Raw genomic sequence first — 19,387 nt, 5'->3', positions numbered from 1 at the left:
GTATTTTAAGACCGAGCTGAGACTAGCATGTTTTTGTTTTTTTTTTATAGCTTCCAAAACTAACAGAAATTTGTTGGTTTTTCTAATGTTAACTCGCTAATCCGGGATATACAATATGTTTATAGAGATAAATAACTAAGATTGGTTGTAGTTAAATTTATAAAAATGATTTAAACAAATCACCTGGTACTTATCGAAGCTTTGACATTTATTTGTCATAAAAATATGAACAGAAATAATACAAAAAAAGATCTAAAATCTATTTCTACCACAGATTTCTCTTTCCAAAATTTCTATTAATTGTTTTTGTTACACTTTATCAAATACCTTTTCATAATCGACAAAACAGACGTATACATTTAGGTTGAGAGAGATACTAGTTTGTAGACTAAAGCTCTTAAAAACTAAAAGAACAAACATAAAAATAACTAAATAAAGATACAATTAAAATAAAATTTCAATATACGAAAGAAAACCATAATGAATCACAAATAGAAAGCACTCTTTAGTAAATATGCCCTCAAATTATTGCGGACTTGCTGATTTGATTTCAGATGGCAAATGATTGTGCATTTTTTTCGCATTGTAAACTATCGAGCCTTCAACTAATTCTTTGGAGAAGCGTGTTTACAAATTAGTTAAACGGATTCAGAGATTTTTAACCTTTTAAAGAAGTCCTTGCTGCCTCCGAGTAAATATCTAACAGCTCCTTTTTGTAGTTTGAAGAATCGCTCCAATTGAGTCGCACCACACATACCCCAAAAGGGAAGGGCATATCGGAGACGCGACTCTATAAGGCCTTAATAGACTGTTAAGGAGATGGATAAATTCGGTTTTTTGGAAACTGATCTCGGCGTAAAGCATAAGAAAATTAATTTTTTAGATAAGGCGACAATATGTAGTTCCTATTTCAAGGAATTGGTCACAATACGAGTTTTACAGATTCAACGACTTCAATGGTGGGTCCAACATGTTTTTATATGATAAAATTTTGGTTTTAGAACGTCGAGATAGAAAAAATTAGAATCGCACCAGGATTTCATGGTGATTAGGTTACTAGATATGGGCTTAAAATTGAGCCTTGTGGCACTCCACATTTATTAGATATGACTTAGACCATGCGAGAGGTTTTCAGCTGCAATTTTTTGATTGTTGATGATTAACACAATCGACAGCCTTTGAAAAATATATGAATAGGGATTAAAACTGAACCTTGTGGCACTCCACATTCTATTATATGTGGCTTAGACCATGCGACTTCAACTGCAATTTTTTGATTGTTAATGATTAACATAATCGAAAACCTTTGAAAAATCAATAAAATTTTAGGTTTTTAGAAAAGTAAGTAATTCGTTCTGTGCAGTTTTAGATACACGTCAAATTATTCAAACAATTTCTAATTTAGTCTTCACACTTTGTCTTTAAGCTGACTAAAAATTTGAACAATTACTTTGGACTGCAGAAAACTTAATCAGATTTTAGAGTTAATTAGGTTGAATGGGGCGTGAAACATAATGGCCGACGAAAATTAAGCGAAATATAAGAAATTGCGAAAGGGAGAAATTCCAGTTTTAAATAACAATTCACAGGAAAATACGATGTCATAATATTATTTAAATAATATAAATTTATTCGTTTATTTATGTGATAACATACAAAATAAACGAAACGAGTTTCTCTTTGAGTTGAGCGTATAAAATCGATGAAATTTTCCCTGAAATTTAATCTTTAACCTTATGAAAAGTTAATATAGTCGAGAATAACCCCCGCGATATCTATCAGGATACATTTCCTCAAATTCTATCTTCGCTGTACTGAATTATAATAAGGTACAAGATTTCGATATAGCTGTCCATAAATCAATCCTAATTGAGTTTCCATATTAAAGTGTGCATTAAATTTCTTTAGATAGGCGACAGACATTATAAAATGATAACCTTATTTTCGCCTTGTGTCATTTTTCAACATCACGGAGCCTTCCTAATCTATTTTTTTAAACGATAAAAACCGAAGTAGAATACGAGAAACTTGCTAATATACGAATTTGTGAACAGAAAATAATCTGTGGTGGTTAAATCTGGTAAATAGGACGCATAAGGTGGTGATTTAAACTTTAATTTGACTAGTGCAATAAAAAATGTATGATCTGATGCATGGAACAACACTCCTTAACGAAATGCTGTAGTTTCTGTTTGATTTCTTCGCTCAAACGTTGCAATAAGTTGACACCATTGAACAAATGTCATCTCTAAGAAACCTGGCCACCAGCAATGCGACCTAAACCTCGAAATCAGATCAAGAAAAACTCTGAACGGTATGAGTACACTTTTGGCAAATCGCAACCTCAGCTTGGAACTCCGGATCAGAATACTTCTCTGTCCGTATTATAAGACAAACATAGAGGTTTTACAGCAACAGTCTTGTTGGGCATCTTTTATTGATATTCTTCTAGATTCTTCTAGATCTATTTGGTTGTTATAAGTACAGTTTTTTCAATTACATTAATATATACAGGAGATGCAAAAATGAATTTACGTTTTCTCTGTTGAAAACATTGAATTTTCTCGGTTTTCAAGAGTTTTTTAGTGAGAATACGACGAATATTCTGCAGTAACAGTTTTTTTTTGTAGCAACGACAGACAATAATGATTCTGAGTAATTAGCAAACGACAATTATATGTATAATTAAAATATGTCGTTTTTAGATCCTTTCTAATTATAAATCTCGTACGCTTTGGTTGATTTAGAAGGTCCCCTTTCGACTGACATTTACGTTGAATTTTTGAGAGCCATTGTCCCCTCTCGAACCCTAAAATATGCATGTTGATACTCGTCTAAATTGTATGGCGTATTCAGGACCATAACGTCGAATACAGAGCATATTAATAATTTAGTATGTAGACTGAGTTTTTAATTGGCGGACAAGAGTATTGTAATTTTGATATAACAAACGTCAGCTGTATCAACATATGAAACGAAACATGAAATATTAAAATGACGGATAAGGGGATACTTTTGCAATTAACTATATAACAAAAAAACTCGTTTTTACAGAAAGTATCAAACTTCAATTGATGAGATTATCTGGAGAATTATATCAGAAAAATTGTTTCCACATACTCGAAGACAGTAAAAACCAGAAATTGAAATGATAAATAACATCGAAGCTCGGCTACTAAGAAATAAAAACCTTGTTGTAAAATAAAATCGAATTTTTAGACAAAAACAACAAGAAATAAAACTGCTCCATATATTGATAACGATATAACCTACAAAGAAACGAGAATTAAACTCTGGATGCACATCTTTAGTATAAGAAATAAATAAATAGACTTATTTGAAAGAAATACTGTAAATAAACCGCCTGCTATTAGAAAAATTATATACAAATAAACATCAAACGAGTTTCGGCAACCCCAAGACACCGATATCGAAAATTACCACAGAACCACACTTAATTTAAATTTTCTTATTAGTTTATACAAAAATATAAACATATATACGTTATTAAGTGTAATCAAAATGGTTTAACAACTTTATTTCGAGTTTGAGGCCCGAACTGAAGACAACATCGAAGAACATTGTATTTGGTACATGTATTTAAATATCGGGTCTCACGTACGAACGAGGGTTGTTAAACCACTCTGATGAGACGTAGGAACGTCGAAACTAGTCAGTACAAATCCCTCCTATAACCGCGAGCTATTGGCGATGTTAACATCACGTTCTTCAAAGGAGATGGTATTAGCCAGGAAAATAAAAAACATTGGAGGCTGTTCACGAGGACGAAGATAATCCACGTGCTAAAGGTCCTGTGATGGTTATATCATAGAAAACATTAAATTAATGGCGCCTGAAGATAGGCATTCCCAAAACAAAAGTTATATGGATCATTCTACAAAGTTCTAGAACAAACAAAAACAAAAGAAATAAATGAATAGACTTTCCTTAGAAGAAATACTGTAAATAAACCGTCTGCTAATGAAAAAATTATGTACAAATAAACATCAAACGTGTTCGTAGCAATATGATACAAATCAGTACAATATGTGGCTTCAAAGAAATTGAACACCTATTATATAGCCCTAATCTGAACCCCTTCGACTATTATTTGTTCGTAAAGCTCTGAATATTAAAAGTAATTTATATTAACACAGTACTAGTGTCGAATTGCGTTGTTTGAAATATTGAGAGATGAAAAACTATTTCACATTTTTGCTAAAATCTTATAAAAAAAATAAAGATTTGTTTTGTATCTATTCCTTAACACAATTCCTATCTAATATACAAGGAATCAAATGTCCCATCATATTTGTTCTGAGCTAGCCGCGTAATTTCGTATCACTAACCCAATTCCCTTGATTAGATTCTGGATGGGTAGCCAATAAATTGACTTGAGATTTCATCCATTCCTCATTTCTAATATGATTGCCATTTCGAGGACCAAGAGTTCGATTTTCAACAACTCCAGATATTTTATCTCGAGATTTATCAAGGAAATGATCGCGGTTTCACGTTAAAAATTTATTATTTAGATTTTTTTCCATATTACTATTATTTAAATGTATTGATTTTTTGGAAAGTATCGATTGCTTTCCAGGGATTGATAGAGTATTATTTTCTCTTGTTCTTTTTCAAGTTATTCAATGAAAATCATCCCAAAAAACGAACTTCATGGCCTTGCCCCCAGATGGAACGGTCTTTGGACCTTGCCTCCAAATGGAACGGTCTCTGAAATTTGTCTGCAGATGGAACGGACTTTGAACCTTGCCTGCAGATGGAACGGTCTTTGGACCTTTCCTGTAGATGGGACAGTCTTTGGACCTTGCCTGGACGTTTCAACCATGGTTATGGAACGGTATCGATGATTTCTGGTACAAAAACCGATTTCCGACGACCCCCACGAAATTCATCCCGAAGCGAAGATCGACCACGACTGAATTCGTAAAACACGATGGCCCCAGATGTTTCTTCATCACCAAATGTCGAAGCGAATTGATCGGCATACTGCTAATGGTATAATCCACGTCTAAAGTGATGGAAAGAAGTTTTATGTACTAGTTGGAAAATAAACCACGTCTTAACTTTATCAACAAGATATGATGCAGTCTATATTTGAACCTCAGCTCATCCCAGTATATCAAAGACCACGATTACAGTTTGCTGAACACTGTTAGAACGATCTCAATCCATAGAAGAGCTAGCACAGTATTCAACTATAGTATACATAAAACGAAAAGAAATCAAATGTGGAGATTATGGAAATAACCATTGATTCACCTTGAAGCGATCAAAATCTGAGTCTAGTTTCTTAAACCAAAATCCACTATATTTGATACATGGATTTGTGGATGTTAATTTTTATTTTTTGTACTTTTTTTTTCAAATTTCTGATTGTGGGGATTGAATCTACGTACTAAAGTCAAAGTCATTTGATTGGTGGAATTTTTAATCGCTGATTTTCGTCGAATTATAACTTTTCCGAAGTTTGAGGTATGAATTTCCAAATAATTCGGTCCATATTTGTACGTAACGAAAAACTTCCATCTTATACGATGAAAAGTTAATTGAATTGCTGCACCAAACGGAAAATGGATTCACTTAAAACCACTTATAATAATTGAAAATATAAAATATCATTTTATCGTTTAAATTAGATATAATAAGTTTCACAATTAAGTATCATTTTCAGAATATATAAAATACGATTCAGCACAAAAAATATCGATGAAGTTTTTATAACAATGAAAATTTGGGAAATGATTTGATATAATTCAAAGTAAGTAAATGAACAAAAATCCCACCTCTACTCTAATTTTTTTTCTACGTACCAATTCATTTTCGAAAGTTGAATAGGTCATATGAATTATGAGCTATAGGATATGAGGGACTTTTATAATTTGGCAAACAAAAAAAACTATGGATCCTTTTAAGTATCTCTACGTCCTTCTCAATATATCAATATTAGTCACATTCTACGGTAGGCTCTATAAGGCCGGTTTTCACTCGCAAAATGCTTAAAATGATCCAAGCTTCTAAACCATACAAAAGGTCTGAAAATTCATATTATTTGAGCAAACGTTTTCTCAACTACAAACTCAGATGGCGGCTACAGAGAAGCTTCTTGCTCTTCCCCATTTGAATCCTTATTTCTAAATAACAATCCACGGAGTAATCAACATTTGCAACCAGATTTTTTTGGTGACATGATTCAACTGGTTTCGTAGATCTCACAAATTTCCTATCGCATCGCAGTGGTCAACCAAATGAGGTGATGACTCCAGAAATGTTGAAAGTAGTACTGGATGATGGTCCACTTAAGTGAAGATCCTAGCAGACATAGTAGGCATTTCAAAAAGTGCAATACATCGTGTATAAACTGGAAATTTGGACATGAGAATGTTGTATACAAGATTGATGTCGCATTTGTTCACAATGGAACCAAAACAACATCGTGAATATGTTTCCATCCAACGTTGAAACGTGGATCTATCATACTGGTTCCAAAAAAGTCAAAGATTGTTCCATCAGCAAATAAAAAGTTTGCAAGATATTTAAAGCAAAATGTTTTAATTTTTTTTTATTTAAGAACAATTTCTGACGTGGTTGGCATCAAAACTATTCTGTTAGTTAATTGCTACAGCTCTGACTAATTTATTTGAGTAAAATTTAGTAATTGAGGTTATGTTTTTCAGTTAGATTATTCAGCAAGAGATTTGATATTAACTTGGTTGATTTTATATATGGAATTTTATTGAAAATCCAGTTTTCTTTTCAGGTATATCAATGCACAAAGGATACGCTTTCGTCCAGTTCACAAATCCTTTTGATGCTCGGAGTGCCTGTTTAGGAGAAGATGGCAGAACCGTACTTAGTCAAATATTAGGTAAGTTACAAGAACTATAAAAATAATATCTAAATAGAAAAGAAAACGTTGAAAATTACGAATACCATGCTGATTTTTCTTGTATTTTTAATTAGAAATAAATTTCGATGAAATATTAGAAATTTATCTTCATGTTGAACAAACATTAGTCACCATATTATGTGTAACCTATTAAATCAACATGATTATACAGTATGTATGTCAACCATGTATATAATCCGGGATAATTAGATACTTAGCACTGTAAAATCAGAATTCCTGGCGTCGAGGTGTACCTGGTACCGAATATTTATTTTTCCCAACTGCCTATGTTTGCTTTCTTCATAATTAATACCGATAATAACTCTACAGTGAACTTACAGCCCTTTAAATTGATAAAATACGACCGAAATTTGATTATAATTTTATCGTTTCATCTTGTTAATGTAAGTAGATTGAAATGTTATAAAATCCAAACAAATATCGATGTTTTACTATCAGAAACACTGTCGATAGAAAAATTATATCATATCAAAATTAAAAATTATGAAAATTTGTAGTATTTCGAAAAAAAATCAAAAACTTCACTTTTTTATCGAGACAGTGAACATTTTTGGACCCTACGGTTAATTAAGTCTTGACATGAATCCGGTTGTCGTTGAAAAAGTTACATTTGGTTTCAATAATCAAACACAGTATTAGTGTACAAACCTCCTTAAATACTAATTCTCATATTATGTAATAATAATTATAAATAAATTAAATCAGTACATAAATATATTTACGATTGATTACAGTCATATCAATATAAGATAAATAATTAAAAATAATATCTTAATAGTGTTAATGTTGACAATCTATAAAAATGAAATAAATATGAAATACAAACAATTTATAATGATGATAAACTTATTGAAGTTAGAGTTTATAGTAATAAATAGTTGATAATGGAGCGCGATTCTGATAAGGGCCACTTTGAATCACTTAACTATATAAAACATATAGATTTAGCTCAATTTGTGCGTCATTTGACTCGATTTAACAAATGAAGTATAAGTGACCGCTCTGAAGCTTTAGAAAACTCTACAAATTTCTCATATAAATTCATCCAGGCACCAAATTATTTAAAAAGCTCTGTTGCATTCGTTTTCTTGGATAAAATCCCAACTAATACAGAAGCTCTGTTGAATCCTCTTGCCTGCAATCTTCCACCATCTTGTAACAACATCATCAAGTATTTCAATCCTTTGGATTATGGCTTTTAGCGTTGTAAATCCTTTTTTTTTTTTGGTGGATCACTCCTCGTTTTCAATTTTTTTTTCTTTATGATTTATCGTTTATATTAGCTGCTTTTGCTATTATTTTCCTTTCCTTTTTATTTTGTTTAATTTTTGTCCCTCCTAAAGTTTTTATCTAACTAATTAACCCTAATTATGTGGTAATCAATTGTAATTAGAGTGATTTCAATAAAAAAACTTCTTTGAAAAATTGTACGAACCGAAACCGAATTATTATACTCAAAGTTTATGAGCTGTAGCACATAGTTTCCCACTTTCGAATGCACATTTCTCCAAGGGTTGCAATAAGGGAATTATAAGAGCTGGAATACTGTTAGTTTGCAGGGAAATAACACCAGCCCATTGGGAACGTGAAGTAACAATTCAATAACTTCAAAGTTTCGGGGAATAAACTCCTGTATGTACACTTACACAGTATTTAATCAAGAATTGAATTATAAATTACTCAATAATTATGAATAATAAGATTCGGGAAAATGATTATTACCTGAAAATAATTGGATTCTCAAGTATATCAAGAATATTCGTCAATTTTTGACCTGTAAAAACAGTTACTGAAGCTATAATATACAGATGTTCTAGATCAATACGACAGGAAGATAAAGAATCCTTAAAAACAATCATGGTTCCAAGAAGATAAGTCGTTGTTTCCTGAAGAAAGATATAAAAGTATACGATGATAAACCCTTCAACGGATCCGTGGAATATTTTAGAAAGAAAACTAGCACTGCAGCTCAGGATTTGGTCAAGACTTTATATAAACTATCACCTTCACCGCAAATTCGCTAATTGGGTGATGAGTATGCAAGCAGAACATCCAGAGCTAAATTAACTGAGACAGCTTCACAAAAACTTGGTGTTCCTTTTAAAACCAAAAAGTTATTTACTCCGCAACAGATTCTAATCCTGTACAAGGCTTAGATTCGTCAATTTTTGTCCTGTAAAAACAGTTACTGAAGCTATAATATCAAAGATAAAAATATGAGATGAAACTAACTGTCAAAAATCTTCATCATATAAATTGAGCTGGAATTCTGGAGAATCTGAAACTGAATCTGCTAAACAAATCGTTTTCAGTTGAGATTAACTGGGCTAGACATTCCTAAGTTTAGACCTTATGATATCACGATGTTTGACTGGATAAATTTATCAACTGCAAATAGTTCTACTTTCTGTATTGAGCGAGAGTGTATCTCTGGATCCTTTCGAGAGAATTGCTCTGTAAATAATTTGATTGTAGTTAATGATATGCAGCTCCTCTGGAACCTTAAGAGTCGTTTTATACAAATGATAAACTCATATCTAAAACAAGCACCATAACACATTTTCACTGAATAAGTTTCGGATTGATGTCAAATTTTCTATTCGTGTTAATGCCTCTATTAATATCGTTGCTTTTTCAGTGACGGGTCGTATTTTTTTCCGGTAAAAACACCCCAACATCATTCACAATTCATAAACCTCTAGCTATACCATCTTTACAACAGGAGGAGGTATCTAATTTGTGGTTTTTGTAGTTAATTTAACAAGCTCAAGATACGGTCTTAAATTATTACGAAAATTATTTTTTTAAAGATATTTGAGATGTGACAGATATGTTATTATGTGTAATAAAATGTACCAGGTGACTTTTTGAGAGTTTTTAACAATATTTTCTATGTAAAAGAATTTTTATGTAAAGGTATTTAGTACGATAAAGTTTACTGGAAACAAAATCGGCAGAAGCCGCTAGAAAACATTCAGAAATCTGGAGGGATACTAAAAAGAAAGTAAAAACTTTAAAATATTGAATTAAACAAACAAAAATTACTAAGTTTTTCATATCAGGGACAACTAGGGAAGATTTTATATACATTCACATGAAGAAGTTAAAAAAGGGACTCAATACTTTAAAGGAATTCAACTATTCAAGAAGAAGAGCCTAAAAAAGAAGAAGATATAGGAATTAAGTGATTAAGAATAGATAGAAAATTTGAAGAACCATAAGCATAAGAATACAAGAAATAATAAGCTTAAATTATAAAATTCGGCGTGGAAGATATACAGAAAAGAATATGAAGAATAATACAGAAAATTTGGAACGAATAAATTCCTTATAGATGAAAGGGAGATAAAATTACAAAATTGTAACTAGAATTGTGAGAAACAGACTGAACGAGTACCATGAAAGGATATTTACCATTAAGACGATCAGGGATAAACCTATGCGCGAAATTTAAGCCTTCATATTATATTTATAGATTTTTAGAAGGCTTATGACATGGATTAGTACCTCCTCTAATGCTTCTAGTCTCCAACGAAACAGTTTATACTAATTTTTTAATCTTTTTCATTTGTATCGATGATAATTTTATACTAATTTCCAAACAATTGAAGGTAAACTCACCTTCAGTCTCTGAGGACGATAATTTGGTTATCGAAACGCGCGTTGAATAAAGTAATTGTGAGTGTTGTGTAAAGCTTATTGCAAGAAGTATCTAACACAGTTAATTAATTCATTTATTGTTTTTATAATTAATTTAAAGTACTGACATTATTTTGTTGTATAAATCGAGAACTTATCTATCGATTTATTGTAAGCTAGTAAATAATTGATTATTATTAAAATATACGTGGTAACTAGTTGTTTTAATGAACCCTAGAACCAAATTAGGCTACTACCACTTTTCATTATGATTTTTTCGTTTTTTTATTTCGATACAAGCTTTTTCGTATGTTTATTTTTGTAAATGAAGCAGGTGAAACTTTGTTAATCAGTTTTATAACAAAAACTATGTATTAAAAATGTAAACTAAGTGTATCGATTAATTATCTTTCAATTTAAAACTTTTTACCCAACTTACTCGCTTGTCAAGTATCCTTTCTTGCAACAAAAACCGTTTGAACTTTTTTAACAAACTAGAAACTGTATAAAGTATACTAAACAGGTAAAAATTTTGGATGAACTAGAGTATAATTAATTTTTCTTTGGAGTTGATAGAAAGATGAGATGAATGTTGAGAAAAAACATGAAATAGTAAATCAAAAAAAAGCTTGTTATACAGATAATAACCGGATTGTTAATCATAGTTTCATCACAATCAAAGTCTGACTGTTAGTTTAAATTATAATCCCACAAAAAAATTCATGATCTTAATTCCTTTTTTTAACGATGAACGTTTCAGGTATCTAATAAATCGTATATCAACACGTTCACCATTAAAAACGTCAACGTCCATTTTGACATATTCACGTCAGTGGTGCCACATGTCAAAACTTGAATAGTGAACGTCGTAACATGGAAAACAGTTTTTGGTGAATTAGACTAATAAATTATCGAAATTAATTCAATTAAAGATAATTCATTAATTGCAAAAAAGAACCGGAAAATCACCTATATATATACCTGATAAAGTCAAATCAAATTTATCTTGATTGAGCAGGAAGAAAGTTTTAACTGACCTGGACAATAACGATTGATGGCATGTAGCGAATCAAAGAAAAAAAACAGAAAAAGGAATTAGATTTCTAGAATTTTCGTGCAGCTTTTATTGTGTATAGTTTCAGGAAAAGTATAAAATAGATTTTATTTAATATATTTCAATCACCTATTGATTCATTTCTCATAACTTCAATTTAAAACTTAAAATAGTACTCTAAATATCAAATACTGATTTTAAAATTCGACTTAACATATCAATGAATGAATTCCTGTTGAAAAAAACATTTTTTTCTTTAGTCTACGTTCAAATAAATATCTTTAGATCTTAGGATAGGTTCATTAATTTAAAAACGCAATATTTAACTGCTGCATCCTATTAAAATAATCCTATAATTGAATTCTAACGAATTTAAAAACTTGTTATACAGATAATAACGGAATTGTTAATCATATTTTTATCACTATCAAAAATGAATCATTAGAGAAGGAATTTTAAAGAATATAACTGCACTGCAGATGGTGCTTCATCTCTAAGTTTATCAGTATACTGCTGTTGGTTTGAATCACTTCGAAAATTATAATCACACGAAAAAATTCATGATCTAATTCCATTTTTTAACGATGAACGTTTCAAGTATCTCAAATCGTATTTCAACACGTTCACCATTAAAAACGTCAACGTCAATTTTGACATATTCACATCAGTGGTACCACATGTCAAAACTTGAATATTAAATGTCGTAGCATGAAAAACGCACCCTTAAATATTTTTTATTTAATATATTTATTGATTGATTATTGATTTATTGATTCATTTCTTACAATTTCAATTTAAAACTAAAAATAGTACTGTAAATATCAAATATTGATTTTAAAATTCGAGTAAACATATCAAAGAATGAATCTCTGTTGAAAAAAACACTTTTTTCTATGGTCTACGTTTACATAAATATCTTTACATCTTAGGTTAGGTTCATTAATTTAAAAACGCAATATTTAACTGCTGCATCCTATTAAAATAATCCTATAAATGATTTTAAAGACATTATACATGATAATACTAACAATAAAAAGATTAGTTAACCATTTTATATTTATTTCTAACAATTTATAACCTAGACTAAGTTCTACTTTGTCAATTTATAATTAAATAATTCACTGTGTTGTGCACCAGTTGTTGTATCAGTGATCTATACAAACGTCTTCTACATCGAGTGTTGCTTCAATCTTATCATCTTCTTCGTTATGTTTTCATTTATTCTTGTTCAAATCGCCATCTTCTTTATAATACCTTTCAATTCCATAGTTTACATATACCCAGTAGAAACTAGCATCACGAATCCAAAAGTGTTCAATACAACACGTGATTTCATTGTCTCAAAGTCTGTAGAGCTGTTCTTGTAGATTTTAACAGCTCTTTCTATTTCATAGATTAAAATCCTTTCCTTAAAATCCTTATTAATTATTATATATTATAGATCCTTTATTTTTTTCCTCTTATCCATCAATTTCCAGCATGATAATCGAATATTCACGGGATAGCTCTTGTAGAAGCTATAGGCTGCAGGATTGCTTAACATGCTTCTGGCGAGAGGAAGTTATAACGTTATTAAATTCATTTCTCACATCTCATCTTTACAACACGTGTTATTTCCCATCTCTATACGATGTTCTATATTGAATGCTGTCTGAAACTATCACTTCGATGCTCGTAATTTAAATATTGAATTCTAATCGAATGAATAGCCGCCTAATTCGAAATCAATGTCGTGAAAAGATTTGAAATCAACAGTTTCTTGTATCAGGTTTATATTCAAGTTAAGTAGAACGTACAAGATGATGGAAATTTGTAATTAAAGAGTCAAACGAATCCTGCATTACGTTTTTCATATACAGTTATTGAACTCAAGATATAATACAAATATTTTCATACATCGTTACGTACGATGATGGTTCCAGAAGTACGTGAATTGACCTAGAGATGCCACTGGATTAGAAAGTGTAAAGCGTATATTTCAAGTTTGAAGACGCCATTTTGTTTAGTATTTGTTTGACAGCTATCAATAGTGAACGTTTCCATTAAATGTGTAGATCTTAGCACAATCAATATAAAAACTGAACTAGAATCTATTCTAAGTGAGATTAATCCTTCGTTATAATCAGTAAATTATTTGGTAGAGGAGTTTGAATGAGGCTGCAAAGACCAGCATCGAAGTGGTAGACCAAACGAGGTGACGATTCCAGTTGTTGTTGAAGGATATCTACAAAATGATACTGGATGATCGTCGACTGAAAATACGCTAGCTAGACATGAATGGAACAATTGAAACAATGAACTGAAAAGGTAGAACCGGTTCCAAAGATCGTTCCATCTGCAAACAAGAAGAAGCTAAGAATAATTTGCTGTTTCATCAAGATAATGCACCAGCTTAATCATCCGTTATTGCAAGATCCAAAATGATTGAATTAGAGTTTGAATTACAACTTAATGCTTCCTATTCAATAGATTTAGCCCTCTTCGATTATTTTCTGTGCATAGACTTTAAAACAAAAGCTATAAAAAGTTTTTATTGGTAGTTAAAAGATATTTTGACGATTATTAGTTCAATTAGGTAGAAAATTCATTGTTTACATTTACTAAATCACTATTATTTGTTATATCAAAAAAAGTATTGATTTAGCAACTTGTTTACTTGAAATTACGTATAGTTTTTAGATCGAAACGGTTCCCATTTCACTAGACATCGCACGAGATATCCCAGAAGAGTGAACTACGAACTAATCTAAGTTTAGAAGCCGGTTCAACTTGGATTTGTATCGCAAATAGTTTACGAAGAAACTTATTCAGGATTTGATGAAAAATAATGTACATTTCGATCTAATTTTAAGGTTATGTATCGTCTCAATTCCAAGGTGGTTGTTAGTTTGAATCATCCCTAATTAATCCCTTAAAAATATTCTTCTGTTAATGCACTCTGAAAATATTTTAAAAAAACATTGTAAAGAGAAAACGAGACATCAATTGATAGTTACAGTGGACGATAAATTTTTCAAAAATCTCTTGCGACAGATGGAAACTCACGAGACGTATTTTCCGTTTGCAAAGTTACAAATCGACTGTGATATGGGTTGTGGTTGAAAGGTTGAGAACATGATGAGGGCCTGAGTGGAAACGGAGCAGCATCAGTATTCATAGCAACGGTTGTCACTGGAACTCCTGCCCGTCGAATTTGCAGGTCAACCGCTGTCAATGCTTGTCTCCGTCCAAATTGCTGCACTTTGTAACAAACGTTTAGTTATGACCCCCATTCAATCACAGTCAGTTCGAGATGTCGGTGGAAAGAGTCAAAGATTTATTTCAGTTGAGACATCGTTGACCGCTTGTTTTCTTGCGAACAAACCGGATTTATTAATGTGCGGTAGAACTTTGCTTGGGATCAAATTAGAGTGTTTTTTGGGATAAAAAAGGATGTGAATATGCTCTAAAATATTTAATATGACGCTGTTAATCACACACATATTATTCTCGTGAAATAAATCATCTTTATTATCCTATACAGGGTGTCCCATCTCACGATAAATTAAAACTATCTGTATATGCAAAATACAAAAAAATTTACGGAAAACATTTAATATCTAGAAAAGGGTAAAATAGAAAAAACCGGGTAGTTCTATTTAAAAAAATGAAAAAATTTGATATTTATGAAGATGAACTTTTTATACACACCCTGTACAAAATAAAACATTTTTCAACATAGATTCAAATACGTGTCACCTTGATCAAAACAATCAAAGACAAACCGTTTTCATATCTTTAAGGGTATTTTCGTAAAAAAATAGTTTATAAGGGTCTGCAAGGTTCAACATTTCTTACAAAAAAATCAATAACTCAAAAAGTATGCATATTTCGAAAACAGTTTTAAGACAAAAGTATACTAAAATTTTATGTAGATTTCAAAAATGTTGGAAAATATTTTAGTTAAAAAGATCGTATCCGAAAACCAAAACGTAGAAATTTTCATAATTTTACTGTAAGTATTTTACCATATACAGATAGTTTCAACTCGTCGTGAGACATCCTGTACATAACCTGTATATAATGAATCAAACTATACATGCTTGTATAAAAAATTTAATATTTTCGAAATTATTTGAAATATCGATTTATTTTTGACATGAATCAATTGCGAAAACGTCAACCTAAATGTCTAAGTATATTGGATTACTTCAGTTTAATATTTGTGACAAATATACAGGGTTAAAGCTGAAGTATATTTTTTTTTGAAAAATAACACTATATAAATATAACTTATTGTAGTTATGGAATGGCAACGTTGTAATACCAGAAAATCAAAAAAGAAAACGTTGCTAGTATCATAGGAAATATAAAAAATTTCGTCGCGCATATACAGAGTGAGATATATGAAATAAACTTATAAATTATGAAAAAAAGTTTAGATTTCTAAGGGGGCCTTTTAGGTCTGAATATAGAAATTTTTTTTGTTTTGTTGAATTGAAATAAAGAAAGGGATTATTTTATACGAGGGATTGAAAAAAGACATCAGATTCTCGAAAAAAAATTATAATATACGGAAAATTGAGGAAGATTCGTGAAAATTGTATTTTTCGAAAATATATACATTTTATTTGAAAAGTAATATGATTTTTATATTTTTTAGACTAAAATACATAATGTCCCAAAGATTTTTGCATCATTTCGCTAAAAAATTCTATTTTAAATTTATTATATCAAATCTAGCAATTTTTGCAAAATTTACAAAAAATATTATATTTCGGAAACTATTCGAGACATCTATTTATTTTCACACAAACCAATTTAAAAAACGCGTGTCTAAATAACTTTCCATATTGGTTTCCTTCAGTTTCATATTTGTGACAAATATACAGGGTTAAATTAAAAACAAACTTTATTTTTCGAATTAACACTGTATAAATTTATAGTATCTACAATTGTGGACTGACAACGTTGTAATACTGTCAAATAAGAAGAAGAACGTTGAATCTATAACAAAAAAAATATAAAAGCTTTTTGAGAGAAACAAAACTCTACCTTCAAATATTTCCAATTTGACAGTTTCGCATTTAACCTAAAAACACGTGACAAGTGACAAGTTAGTAACATCAATTCGCGGCTAATTTCATTCGTATCTCGAAACAAAACATCCACATCTAAAATAACGATATTGATTTATATATTTAGACGTTTCTACGTTGAATTCCACGTAATCTCAATGTTTAATTTCGAATTGTGTCTCTATAATATTATTAGCTGTTTATATGTATAAATAACAAAAACAAAGGGCAGGTGCGAGTCCAAAACCCTGCGGTTCATTGAGTGGGTTTAAGCTTTAGCGCAGCTTAGTCGATGTTTATTGTGCTTTCTTCTCTTTTACCACAATGAAGTGCACAAAAGCGACTGTTCATTACAAGGTGAATACTCTAACACGCAGTTTCATTTATTTCCGGAAAAGATCAATAATTATACACATTTTGTGGACTTTTGGAAACTGTAATTTATCATGAATTATTATTTTTTTATGAGAAATTTACGAAAATAAACTGTCCAGAAAAGTTCTACGAGCGATGTAACTAAGAAAAAAACTTTCTGATGAAAGATACCAAATTTTCTTGATTTAGAAACTGAATTTGAGTTCTATGTTTATAAAATATGAATCTAAGATACAAAATATACAAAGTGTTACAGTATTTGATGCAAAATGTAACATTTTCTAAATACTACATTCGTACATAATGAATTTTTAATGAATGATTACGTATACGTGTAGTTAATAATCCTTAACTTTTACAGGGATAACCTGTACAATCTAAAAATGGCGAAAATGAATTTTTCAATAGATTTTGCAATAAAAAGGTACTCTTTGTATAACTTGAAAAAATTTATTGGTTTAAGAGATATTTAGACCGTTGTACATCGTTCGTCAGAAAGAAATATTCTGAAGAAAATTACAATAAATTGTAATTATTTATTAAAAATCCTTACAGGAGATACTAAAACATAATCAAAAATTTCTAATCGAACTGTATACTTATTCAAATCTCGTAGAAGAAACCATTCAAATACAACATTCCTCAAGTTACCTTCTTGGTGATAATCTATTAATGATTTTGTAAATGAAGATGAACTTTTAACAGATCCGTAATCTTTTTATATATTCCCGTCAGATCCAAATGGTATCAACATAATATTAAATCAATATAACCTGTAAATCGCTCCCATATAAATTTATATCGTTTTGATGTTCGGACGATCAATCTTTAAATCCTCACTACATAAAATCGGCGAGATTGCTAAATCGAAATAATTGATGTATTTTCAAGTCAACTCACGTGCCAAAACGTTATAAATTGCGGCTAGAAATAGGAATACAGTCAGATATGTTATTTATCGATTATCCGAGTGAATTTAAAACTTCAAAGTGGTTTTTAACACTTTATCGGTTTAAAAAATTCAGTATTATCAATTAGATGTTTTATTATTAAGAAATGAATCGATTTTTATGTCATTTTCGTTTATAATAGTTTTGGAATTTACTAAAATGATCCGACAAAGACACAATTTTCTTTCAGCTCCATACACTTTCTATAGTGATTTTCGATATACATTTGTTATTATAAAAATTGTCAATTTCCTCAAAATATCCGATATTACTTATTCATTACGAGTCTGGTAACAGAAAATAATCCGACTCTAGTGGATTGGGTAGCAATTCAAAGTTTAATTCATCAATTTTGGTCATTGAAATAAAGGAAATATTGGTGTTAACGAATCAACACTTTCTTGTTAACCAAATGCTTCATTTCTTCACTCAAACGTTTCAATAAGTTCACAAAAAACTCGCAGTTGATAGTTTTTCCTTCTCCAAGGTAGTCAATGTAAATTATCCTAAAAATAAAACGACGCCGTGACCTTGTCTGCAGATGGAACGATCCTTCTTTGGATTCTCCTTTTTAAGGCCTTATACGATCCCTAGCCACAATATCTACCAGACTTTGTCTCTAGGAATGTATCCAGAGTCTATTGAAACCATGAATGATGATTTGCTCGAAGCAAGCTTGAAACTAAATGCGTTTTAAATCAAAATCTACGAATCATTATATAAAATAAGTTAAAAGAATCTATGGTGTTTTAAAATATGACAACTATAAATCGTTAACAGCCTTTTTTTCCGAAATTTCACGTCTAATTGATTATGTGATTATAATTCATATAAATTGAGGTTATAAAACGTGTAAAGTACTAAAATATTCTTATTATAATAAAGATAATCTGTTTAAAATCTAATGGATACTATTTCTGTATTATATGATCTCAAAATAAGCTATAGCAGCGATAACCTCTTCATTTGAACAAAATTTCTGCCCAACAATCATTTCCTTGTAGTCTGAAAATAAGAAAAAATCGATGTGGTGCAAATTTGGTGAATACTGTGGAGGTTGAGGCTATTCTAAAATCAAATTCCCGTTCCCATATCGCTTTATAATAATCGCTGTTTGTTGGTTTTTTCTTTTTTCAAAAATACCGTCTTAAATGAGGTAAAAACATTTTTTATGTTAAGAAGCCTTTTAAGAAATGAAAATTATACAAACTGCGGAAGGAAACTCACTAAAAATTCTCGGAATATCTGATATATATTCGCTTCATTGTACAAGTTAAGTTGAAAAAAAAGTTTGACGTAGCTGAAAAGTGATATTTCCCTATTCTTTTTCCGTTAGTAAAAAATTATGCGGCGAGTAACTGATTTAAAAACTTTCATATCATTC

The 19,387-nt window shown here is 30.4% G+C and overlaps 1 protein-coding gene across 2 annotated transcripts in view; it reads left to right on the top strand.

Annotated features, from left to right (window-relative positions):
* The window catches only part of LOC130903888 (heterogeneous nuclear ribonucleoprotein C), a 213,551-nt gene that overhangs the window by 78,408 nt on the left and 115,756 nt on the right, over positions 1-19,387 (top strand). For both annotated transcript variants that reach the window (XM_057816250.1, XM_057816251.1), the window contains one exon: positions 6,779-6,886. In XM_057816250.1, coding sequence (XP_057672233.1) covers positions 6,779-6,886 — 108 coding nt within the window. The remainder of the gene's footprint in view (positions 1-6,778; positions 6,887-19,387) is intronic.

Source organism: Diorhabda carinulata, chromosome 2 (genome assembly GCF_026250575.1).
Source record: "Diorhabda carinulata isolate Delta chromosome 2, icDioCari1.1, whole genome shotgun sequence".
Classification (NCBI taxonomy): Eukaryota; Metazoa; Arthropoda; class Insecta; order Coleoptera; family Chrysomelidae; genus Diorhabda; species Diorhabda carinulata.
This window is presented reverse-complemented; position numbering and strand designations above follow the sequence as displayed.